Source organism: Rousettus aegyptiacus, unplaced genomic scaffold (assembly GCF_014176215.1).
Source record: "Rousettus aegyptiacus isolate mRouAeg1 unplaced genomic scaffold, mRouAeg1.p scaffold_m13_p_13, whole genome shotgun sequence".
NCBI classification, from domain to species: Eukaryota; Metazoa; Chordata; class Mammalia; order Chiroptera; family Pteropodidae; genus Rousettus; species Rousettus aegyptiacus.
Window position 1 is genome coordinate 16,662,668 of NW_023416288.1, and position 12,193 is coordinate 16,674,860.

Here is a 12,193-nt window from a genome sequence, read left to right on the forward strand (position 1 = left end):
TTTTTTTTTTTTGCTTTTGTTTGAGGAGGCAGATTCGGGTGCTTTTAACATTACTGAAAATATGTACATATGTAAAGAAATACATCTGCTATGAATGAACCAATAATGAATCATGTCACGAACTAAAGAGTATGATTTATCCAGTTCTGAACAGTGGGGAAACACACATATATCTACATACTTATGTATATTAGAGTTTTCCTTTAAGAATCTCAAAAGTGTTACAGGACGCACACACAATTATGTAGCATTTGTAGATAAACTTTTAAAAACATTCTTTATAATTTCATCCAAAAAGATAAAATACTTAAAGGATAAATTAACAAAAGATATATTAAAACTATAAAACATTGCTGAGAGAAATAAAAACCTAAGTAAATGGAATATACACTGTGTCTGCACATTGGAAAAGGATATTGTTAAGATTTCAATTTTCTCTACATTAGCCTATAGATGCATTGCAATCCAAATCTAAATCTCAGCAGGTTTTTAGAAATAGAAATTGACTAGCTGATTCTAAAGTTTATGTGGAAACTCAGAGGACCTAGAATAGACAAAAGAATTTTGAAAATTAAGAATGTTTAGAGAATTTATGTTACCTGACTTTGAGATTTAATTAAATTTATAATTTAATACAAAGCTACAGTAATCAAGACAGTTCTGTACTGTTAAAGAACAGATATAATAGATCAATGGAGCAAAATATAGATACCAGAAGTACACCCACACACATGTAGTTTAAATGACTTTTTCAACAAAGACCCCAAAGCAATTCAATTGGAAAAGAAAAATATTTTCAAAAAAAATGGAAACAACTAGATATGTATATGGGGCAGGGGTGGGGGAGAGAAAACCTACCAGAGAGAATATCTTCATGACTTGGTAGTAGATGTAAATTTATTAGACAAACCATAGAAAGCACTAGCCATAATTTTTTTTTTTTGATTGGTGATATTAATCTTGATCGTTGTATCTGCTAAAAGATATTTCTATTTTTTCTCTCTGTAATTAATTAATATTTGGGAGAAGGTACTTTGAGATTGCAGATACCCTCTTCCTCCTTAAACTTTCACCCACTAATTCTAGCATCTATTGGTAAATTTTGCCTGCACAGTTATTACTGTGGTGTTCTAATGGTGATTTTCCTTTTTCCACACTCCTTTAATTATTAATTGGAATTATTTTTGTAGAGCTATCTCTTCATTCACATTTAACTTTTCAGGATTTATATGGACTTATAGCCGGTTTTTTTAATGCGTTATAGTCCAGCACGATAGTAATTTGTTTTGTTCTAGCTTTGGCATTGAGAGCTCTTCCAGGTTGGCTTTTGTGCCCTTTAAAATGCTTACTTTTCGAACATTTTTTCTATGAGAGGCTCCAGGCCCATTTTCTGTCTTCCCTGCCCCAGCGCTTGAGTAAGCTGCTTTTTCAAGGAATTCAGGTTCTTTTTATTGGAATATAATATTTAGAAACCAAGATCTGAATGCTAGATGCGCTCATTATTACTAGAGTGTCATGGCTTCTAGTTTTTCTCAGTAGCTGGTTCAAAAATATATGTAGTATTTTACCCTTGCATCTATATTTATTTTTGTATCTGTCTTTGTATATAATAAAAAGCATAAGTTCATACTGATACCCATACATATCCATAAAGTAATTTCACAATTGCTAATCCGTACCCCTGCGAAAAGCAAATTTACTAACTAGAGTACAGTATTTATATACAGTACTTCCTGTCTTTAGCCTTATGTTATACAGTGAAAGTACTGTTTTCAAAGTATCTTAAGTGAGCTTCCCCCCACACACACCCCATTCTGTGTAGTTTTGGTATTTTTAATATAGTGAATATCATTTGTTACATTTTTTTATTCCATTTTGAGTTCCCCTACATTCCAGTTAATTTTTTAAAATTTACATATTATAAAATTCACTCTTGTTGACATTTCTTCTAGTTGTGACAGATGCCTGGAGATATGTATCTACCACCAAAGACAAAATATAGAATAGTTCCATCTCCCCCAAATTCCCTTTTGTAATCGGCTCCTCTTTCACTTCGTGCCCTTGGCAACCACTGGCTGCTTTCCGTTCCTATAGTTTTACCTTTCCCATAGTGTCATGAATGAAATCATACATCATGTATTCTTTTGGGTCTGGCTTCATTGCCTTAACAACGTATATTTAAGATACATCTATATTGTTATAAGTATTAATAATTTATTCTTTTTTATAGCATAGGAGTATTCCCTTGTGTGAATGCATCATCGTTTGTTTATTCAGTGTTCAGAACAGGAGTCCCCCTGCCCCTGGTTTGTGGCTGGTAGGCTGCATAGCAGGAGTTCAGCGGCAGGTGAGCGAGCGAAGCTCCATCTGTATTTGCTGCCGATCCCCAGTACTAGCATCACCACCTCAGCTCCACCTCAGATCATCAGGCATTAGATGCTCATAGGAGCATGGGTCCCTTCCAAAAAGGTTGGGGACTGCTGGTTTAGAGGACATATAGATTGTTTCCAATTTGGAGTCATTAGAGATTTTTGAATAATGACCCAACTTAGCTTTTTCAAAAGAATCACTGACTGCTCTGTTAAAAATAGACTTGGAGCAGACAGGGAATAGAGGGTCCAAGGCAGAAACATAGAAACAAGTTAGAGAATTCACTTGCCCGGGTCTACAAGTTAGATAATAGAGTTAGAATTTGAATCCAAGCAGTCTAACTTCAGAATCCATGCTCTTAACTTCCACTTTCTGCCCTTAGAAAATGAAAGGACTGAATCACTATCAATTACTACTGATAGATTATGTAAGTTCATGACTAAGGAATGGATTGTGAAACCTGTAGCGTCATCCATAACCTTTACAAGAGCAATTTTAGTGGAGTAATGGAGATGACAGTAATTCAAGAGAAAATTATAGGAAAGGAACTAAAGATTTAAAGACAAGTAGAAACGAGGTAGGTCAAGAAGAAAATTTGTAGCAAAAGGCATAATATCTTGGTGTAAACCAGCATGATGTGTGTGAGGACAATGGATAGTTCCGTGTTATAAACATTCAGGGTGGAATGTGGGAAACTGATAAAAGCTGAAGGTAAAGGGATAGGTAGCGGTTACGTGTCAAAGTCCCTTATGGGCTAAGTTAAAGAGTTTTAACTTTATGCTAAAAACTGGGGAGTCATTGAAATATTTTTGGTGATAAAATAATATGAAATTTATGTTTTAGAGAGATTTCTCAGGCAGCATCGTGGTGGAACGATAGGCAGAACATTGGTGAGGAGAGGTACTAAATTTAGAGAAAAAGGAAACTCTTATAACATCCCAAGTGAAAAGTGACAGACATGAAGTTAAGTCAGGAGGAAAGTAATTTTAAAGCTTTTCAGAAGTTGGATTTTGTTGAAGTTAGTGCGACCGGTTGGATGCCGACAGTAAGGAAGGGGAGAGGAAACCAGGCATGACTCTTGACTCAACCAGGTTGTTGGCGTATTTTACTTTACTGAGATAATGGATGTAAAATAAGTCCATAATGAGTTCAGTTTTAGATAATCTGAATCTGAAATGCATAGGAGGTCATCATGTAAAGATTCAGTGGAGTCTAGGGAGAACTAGGTTGGAAGCTGTCATCAAAGACATTTGAAGCCTTAGTGTGAGTGCACAGGGCTAATTGTTTGCACTGTTAGAATGCTGACATTTAAAAGAGTACAGGTAGATAAGTACACAAAGGAAATAAAGAATGAGAGGTAAGAGGAAAATTAAGATAATAGTGTCATAAAAGCCAGGTAAGGAGTGTTTTGCAAAATTTTCAGATACCATGGAGCAGTCATGGATGCTGAGGATTTGGTTTCCATTGGATGTTTCAGTATATATAGCATCGGTGTGACCTTGATGAGAACAGTTTCATGGAGTTGGTTGAAGAGGAATTCTAAATTCAGAGAGTTGAAGAAATAGAGTTGAAATAGAGAGCAATTTCATCACCCAGCTGTGAAGAAAACTGCAAGCACTAGCTTAAGAAAGGGAGTGCTTTCTTAAAGGTTAGAATAGTTTATATTGAGAAGCAATGGAGGTGAAGATGCAGGATGGCAGGGATGGGCTTCGTGGAGCCAGGTCCTCAGGGTAGGTGAGGGTGGAATCTCAAACACAGGTGGAAGAAGTGGCCTGTGGATCAGAGAGACTTTGCCTCCATTAAGATTAGAGAGAGGGATTATTGCAGGTGATTGTGGTCTTGTGTTTGGGATTGCGGTAAAGTTTCATTGAAAAGACCTCATCATCTAAGTAAATACCAAATTTCAAGGTTCTTTCTTTTTTAATGGTGTGAATTTATATGTTGTTTAATTTCCGTGGAAGCTATATGATTAATCCTTGCACTTAATTTTAAGGTTTTAGCCTGTTTTAGGTTCCATAGGTACTTCCTGCCTTAATAAAAGAACAAGTAAGCATTTTCTTTACTAAGTATCGGCATCTGCCTTATAGGCTGATTTCATAATATCGATTATAGGAGCATTTTACGGTTTTTATTTAATTTTACAAGTGATATACCCAATGGTATCTCCAAATCCATGTAATAATACATTTATTATGATGGATTTTACTTCACTTTTGCCCATGCAGGCTACCATAAAGTTGGGCCTACAGTGAGCCTGTTGTGGTTGCCTATTGTTTGGGATAGCTTACATTATAATATGAGAAAAGTGCTACAGACTACCCTCAAGCTCTGAGAAAGGCAAACCTCTTTTAATTTAATATTTAGTCAGTAGTTGTGGTTCTGCAGAAAAGTTATCTTTGAGAGTGTGGCTTCAGATTCTTGATTCTTGGGTCAGGTAGAAACAGAAATCAGTCTGTTCTCTAGGCATAGTCTTTCAGCAATTATAGCTTTTCAGAATCCAGAGGTACTGTTTAAAGCCAGAGAGAGTCCTTAAGGCCTTGGAAGAAACTAAAGAATAAGGAATTTACTCCCAGAGTGATTTTTATTGTAGGCAACTTTCATAAGTTTATTAATTAAAGAATAATGGATGTTAAGCTACATGTTTCTGTATTTTCTCTAAAAAAGGGACTTTTTCTGAGGATGAAACAGCAGCTTAAGTTAGAATTTTGTTTTGTCATTTTTGCGTTTTAAAGATTATTGCAATCAAAGTGTTGAAACCCATTTTGCCCTTAGGTGTTGCCCCCAGTGTGCTTATTAGAAGCATTGGTCAGGGCTCTGTCAGGATATTGTATCCAGGAGACATCCTCTCTGTTAAATAACTTAGAAAAATGAGTCAGTCAAAATTCAAAAGGGAGCAACAGAAGTGTTTTACAATTTGAGAGAAATACTTAAGAGAAAAAAGGTTAAATAGCTTGACATTGTACAATTAAAACTAGTTTGGGAAACATAACTCTATACCATAAATTCAGCCTTCAAATATACATGAAAATCTTGATTATCTGAAACCTGATAATGAGCTAGTCTGGTTATTTAAGAGAGTATCCTAAATATTGAACTCATTCTATTTTAACTGTTTTTGATTGCAAAAAGTTTTATGTGCTTTCTAAAATTAAATATATTTACATATAAATATGTATATATGTATATTACTTGAATTATTCTAATTCAGAGTAATCTGTCTGAACATAGGTTAATATAATATACCATCAGTTATTATATTGTTGTTTGGAGAGCTTTTTGCCCCTATCTCAAATCATCTTAACTGCTCTTTTGAGTCTCCCCCACTCCCCCAGATTTTACTGTTTTCTTTGTGGTTATTTTCTTAACCTTGACCTACAGGTAAGTTACAAAGGGATACCACCTACATATATTATATATCTATATATATCTTTATGTAGATCGAAACAAGTTTTTTGTGGTTTCAAAATGAGGGAGAGAGACTAATATGAGTTACTTTAATTCAGTCACCTTTCTGAACATGAATTAATTAATATGCTGTCAGTTAATATACTGTTGTTATGAGCACTGTTTGCCCCATACTTCTAAATCATCTTAATTTACTGTTTGCTTAAGTGTTTTTTTTTTTTTCCTCCCTGGCGTTTTCTCTTTTCTCTGTAGTTCTTATCTTGACCTAAATGTTTCTATTTATAAAGGGATACTTCTTACTTTCAAGGTGTTGTTTTTGCTTCAAATAAGAGAAATTGGACACCCGATTATCAGAATAAACTGTAATTTGCAGAGGGAGCTGGGAAAGAGTATTTTGAGAAGTATTTGACGTGCTAAGAATGGGTTCCACCAGTTCATAAATCCGAGCAGCTAGGGACTGATTATTTTGTATCTGCTGAAGCCCAGTAATGTCAGATTTAGTTGCACCAGTGATAGATTTAGGCTTCCATCTTGTACAGATATTAAAACGTCTTCACAGACATTAAGAAACTATAGTAAGCAAAAATTTGTCATTGCCTAGTCCAGAATACCTCCTGGCTTTAATATGAGTTTTTTTCATTATAGATAAAGGTTTTGAGGGTTTAGGATATTCAGTTATAGATAGAGAAAAGACACCACATTGAAAACTTTTCAATTTATTTAATACAACTTTTAATAATGAGGCTCTTTTAATATTAAAAAGTTAAGTTCATCCTTTAAAATTTTGAGTGCTAGTTTATTTGGTCACTATATTCCAGGTTTCTGGAGCTACAAAAATGCCATTATTTGCAACTTGTACTTTTGTTTTAGTCGGGATTGATAGGATACCTTAAATGTTATAATTACCAACCTTATAAACAATGCAGCTTTTAAAGAAGGTTTTTTTTTCCCCTTAACATTAATTCTCTAAACAATTCAGTGTGTGGAAATAGGTTATAATTGAACTATCTATATTTAGTTATAGTAACTGCTAAAAAGAATGAGTATTATTTCTAAAACAATATCAAAAAGAAGTACTAATGTAGTTTTCCAGAAATAATTATGATTTAATGTAGTTGAAGAACTAAATGGTAATGTGGGCTCACACCTACTTGATTTCACATTTTTAAATTAAAACAAAATTTTTAATAGAATGGAAAAACACTAGCTTATCTTAGAAGCATTGTAAACTTGTCTAAATACCCTTTTCAAAGCTTGGATGTGGAACTTGGATCCTGTTAGGCAGGCTTTTTTGTGGGCATATTAATTCACATTCCACCTGTCAGAGTACCTATAGATAAAGATATTAAACCACACCCTCTTTTCTGACCTTTTCCTCAGGGGACACTGACTAGAAACCTTTGGCTCAGCCTGAGAGTCTATTTGAATAGCTCAGTTCAGAAGAGCTTTTACTTTTGAATTGAGTGAAGCAGCAAGAACAAGGGAAATAATGTTGCAACTTAAATTTCTCAAGACTGCTACTGTGGAGATTTAAAACTTGACCTTCTCTGCCAGGTTCGGCTTGGAAGAGTTACTTATTTCCATAGACGATTTGATACTGAAAGCAGGTTTTTGCTCGGCTAATTAGATATTTTTATTTTTATTTTTCTATTCTTCAAGGATTTAGTTCATTCTAGTTTAAAAGGTGTTTGCTTGCTTTTATTGTTTGTTTTGTCCTATTTTTTTGTTTTCATTTTTGTTTTTGGATGAAGGCTGAAAGATCTAGTTTTTTTTAGATTGGGGGGTTTTCTTCTGTTCAGTTTTATCATTAGCTTTATAATGTTTATTCGATAGTGCTAAAAAGAAATTTTCATACTGTTCTATTTTGATAAACTAAAAAAAGAACTCTTTAATGTATTGGAAAACTAATAAAGCAAATTAGGAAAATTGGCAGCTGCATCTCCTAAAATGGATTCTTACAGGACCTATTTGGCAACTATAAAACTCAGTGGTTCATGGTTGGAAGAACAAGATGAAGACATATACGAGGTTGAATCTCGTGTGCCTTTACCACATCCTTTTCCTCTGTGTGAACATTTGGATGAAAATAACTCAGTAATTATTAATACTTCTATTTTTCATTTTATTCATAAAAGAAATGGGCACATATTAAAGCTTATTTCTAAAATTTCACTGCCTACCCCTCCTTATTCAGTAAGTACAAAAAAATTATTTTTTATACTTTTAGCTTTAGTTTATAATTAGTTTTAATACATTTAGTTTATAAAAACTAAAATGATAATTGAAGTGTAAATGTATTTACTAAGGGCAAATGAAATAGAATCTTGTTTTGTTGTTTGTTGTGTTACTACTCTTCATTCATCCTAGATGTATTAAAGGACTAAATTTGGTCTGAGAGCCCCAACTTGGCTATGTTTTTAATTCCAGAAAGCAGAATGAGATATTACAGTTCTCCCATGCCACACAAGCAGTTTTAAAAGATCCCGTTTGTCCTTAAGAATCTTGCTTTTATATGTTTATGATGCCAATCCTGAGTAAAAATAGAACGATTACATTTGTGGGAATAGGCACTGTGAAACCTAAAACAGCTGAGTGAATTGTCATTGAGCCAATTAGGAACTGTTTACAGTCATATGGCATATTGGCAGTGGTTCTAGACAAGGAAAAAGGGAATCTGGATAGTAATTTTCATTTTCTTACTACCTCCTTAAGAAATTTAATTTCGGTGTTTTTAATATGCCTACTAACCCTGTGAGGAAATACCTTGCTTTGCTTTTTATGTGAAATGTGTTTTATTAACATTGTTCAGGGTAAGTGTATGGATAGTTAGTATTTCAGTTTCATTTGAGACTTAAATATGTTGTGAATGATTCACTACAAGTTATTCAGCACTTTTTATGACTTTCATGGCTTTAACTATGATACGCTAGCTAATATTTAACAAGCCAGATGGTTTTCGGAACAGTTTTGTTACCGCCCTGATACTTTTACATTAAAGTGACAGAATATTTACTGATGTTTTATACATACTTTTAATGAAATGATGAATTTCTTAAATAATTTGAAAATATTGAATTTCATATTTAGTAAGTATTAGGTATAGGTATTTTATAGGTATTAGGAATAAATCATACATCAACTGAATAAAAGAGGATTTTCCTTTAAGTGTAAAGTATTTAGATAAACATTTGAAGGGAGTCTCTTATTCCAGTAAAGCACGGGTGCCCGCCTGCAATAAAAAAATAGAATTCGCTAGATTTACTGTATTTGATTCTTCCAATTTCTTTGTTTTGTTTTATAAAACTAAAGTTATTTCTTGTGGTTTTATGGTAAATATTTAAATGCGCTTGAAGGCTGGTTTAGATCCTGTCAAGAAGTAGAATATAGAAGCAAAGACTTATTTAAATTTTATTATCTAAAGCAAGTATTTTTGTTGTTGTAAATGCTCTGTTGTATTTGTACAGTGAATTTGAAAAAGAAAAAAAATATCCTTTTTAGTTAGAGCTTTGAACTCTCTTAGCAATTTAATGTATTTATCAGGCAATAATTTTATAATATAAGAAAAAAATTATATGTGTACATATAGAAACAATTGATATATTTTTAAAATATAGTCTGCAAATGTAAATTCAGTAGAGTAGTTGTGTGAAAATTACTTTATGTGCTGGTCACATTTCTTTATAATAAAAACTAATGTATATTAATTATCTGCATTTAAAGAAAATACTCTTTTACCAGTCTGAATTAGAAGTATATATAAACTTTTATCTTTATTGAGGTAGCAACATTATCATAAATATTTTAGGAAATATTTTGTGATTTAAAATATATGTTTTATTTTCCATTATGAGTCTTAAATATGTATTCATATTATTTTCAAGCAGTAAATTGTGAATGATATTTAAAACATTCTATTAAAACAAGAATAATCGCATAGTAGATATTTTAGAAGTTGATTCAAAGTGACCATAAAAAGCTTTATTTAGTAACTCTAAAATTTTTTTTTATGGCAAATACTGCTCAGTTGTGAAAAGCAGACATCTTTAAGAATAAAATATTCTTAAATATTTTAATTTTATAATACATTATTGATACCTGACTATAAATTAGAAACCACTACTTTGGATTCATATAATAAGCTTCAAACATGGTAAATTTATTTTAATATACCAAGTACTTTATATATAAATTTACAAATTCTTATGATATTGTTGTGAGCCTATTATTAAAGTATATCATCATTACTTTTTAAAAAAATAGTGTTAATGATCTAAGACTAAGTACTCAATTTAAGCTTAGTTCTTTTCCAATGAAATTGTTTCAGTAGAAACAGATAACCAGTCAGCAGCCCAGAAAACTAAGGCAGAGACAGTGCTTTTCTGCAATTTCATGCAGCTGATAACAATGATTACTGTTTTTTGAGTGCTTTGGCCTTGAGTCTGTATACTACTTGACTATCATCTAAAAATTGTTTAAGAATGGAGTCAGTATGTGGCAGTGACAGAAACTGTGTTTATAGGTAATGCCTCTGTATTCTAAGGTTTTGAGAAGGAACCGAATATTTTATAGTGTCCTATAGATGTTTCACAAATGTATAGAAACAAGGCTTTTAGTTAAAATACGGGTTATAAATGTAATTTATTTTGTTTTGCCATTACGATTTTATTCATTGATGCCATTATATTAATTATATATTATTACTTCATCACAGTGTACAGCAAGAGTCATAATTAATAAATGTCAAATTAAAAGAAAGTTTATCATAGAACACATAGTTATATAAAAATTCTTTAGCATATACAAAAAAATTCATTAACTTTATATCTCTCCTTATATGATAGAATACAGAATTAGTACTGAGAAGTGGTTTACTTCCAAAAGGAGCACTATTTTTGATCACTAAAACTAGAATTCACATTTTATGAAAAGTTGTACACAGCTAACCTGCTTGTCTACTGATTGATTACACCTACTAATGTTACATGTACTAGAAATGTTAAATGACTACAATTTAACAGTTTATTTTTATTTAAAATCCTTTTTTAAGCTTTAATGGAGAATGACACTGGTATTTTTAACACTTTGCCTCCCTTCATATGTATACTCTCTCTCCTTGTTTAGCTCGAACATGCAAAAGTTACACAGACGGAATTGATGCGTGAGTCATTTAGACAGAAACAAGAAGTGGCAGAGTCCCTTAAGTGCCAAGAAGAACTGCGAGAGCGCCTTCATGAGGAGTCCAGGGCCAGAGAGCAGCTGGCTGTGGAGCTCAGTAAGGCTGAGGGTGAGCAACTTGCCATTGGCAACTGAAGGTGGAGAAATTTCAAATCTAATTATAGAGATTTTGATGTAAGCCAGGTTTGGAAACTACCAGACACTACTCCTAATTTAGAGTGACCATTGAAGGTTGTAATTTTTCTTCAAATTACTCCAAACTATTTAAAAACTGTATATATTTTAATTATTTAAAAAATACTTAATAGAATTCTAGAAAGTATAAAATATTTTAGAAAGCACAGAAATGGCTGATGAGGAGGTGTGTATTACCATAATCCCACAGTCCTAAGACAACTCTTATAATTTAAAGATGAGGAAACTAAAGCTAAGAAATGTTAATAAGCTGTGCAAGTTACTATTAAATGGTGATACCAGGCTTTAGCCAATAAAGCCCCACGCTATTGATATTCCACCATGCTGTTGTGGTTATTGGTCTTCTAGAATCACTTACAATATCAGCTTTCTCTAGTATGTTTAAAATGTGATTCAGTTCACAAGCATCTGATTTATATTAAGCTTTCCAGGAACCTGTCTATTTATATCAGTTTAATAAAGTGAGTTACACCCACATTAAGTGATACTTTAGCATAGCAAAGTAATAGAAAGTTCAGAGGAATTTCATATTTAGGCACAATGGTTAACAAGAACAAGGCCGAATTGAACATTCCATACTTGCCGCTATCAGCAGCAGCAATTCATCCAAGACTTTTAATAGGTTGGAATGAGTTAAAGTGTTGCTAACAGTACACAACTTTTATTGTTTATGTAAAACCTGATAGTAAAATTAGAAATAAGTAATAATTCCATTCCCTGTTAATTTTCTTATAGGTGTCATTGATGGATATGCAGATGAAAAAACTCTTTTTGAAAGGCAAATTCAGGAAAAAGCTGATATAATAGATCGACTTGAGCAGGAGTTGTTATGTGCAAGTAATAGATTACAAGAATTGGAAGCAGAGCAACAGCAGATCCAAGAAGAAAGAGAATTACTGTCCAGACAGAAGGAGGCTATGAAAGCAGAGGCAGGCCCAGCCGAACAGCGTATGTATTTTTTAAACTTTGTATGAACTCTTTAAAAGTTCAACGTGGCTTTTTTCTTCCCTTTCAGTGCCATTATTCATGTATTTTAATAGGGATTAAA

General features: G+C 32.7%; 1 protein-coding gene across 8 annotated transcripts in view; it reads left to right on the forward strand.

The window, feature by feature from the left end:
• Nucleotides 1-12,193, forward strand: part of AKAP9 (A-kinase anchoring protein 9) — a 143,426-nt gene that overhangs the window by 90,947 nt on the left and 40,286 nt on the right. For 7 of the 8 annotated variants that reach the window (XM_036230337.1, XM_036230333.1, XM_036230335.1 and 4 more), the window contains 2 exons: nucleotides 10,897-11,059; nucleotides 11,881-12,093. In XM_036230337.1, coding sequence (XP_036086230.1) covers nucleotides 10,897-11,059; nucleotides 11,881-12,093 — 376 coding nt within the window. Of the gene's footprint in view, nucleotides 1-5,795; nucleotides 7,969-10,896; nucleotides 11,060-11,880; nucleotides 12,094-12,193 lie in introns of those variants that run through there. The other variant, XM_036230338.1, reaches the window with a different exon arrangement.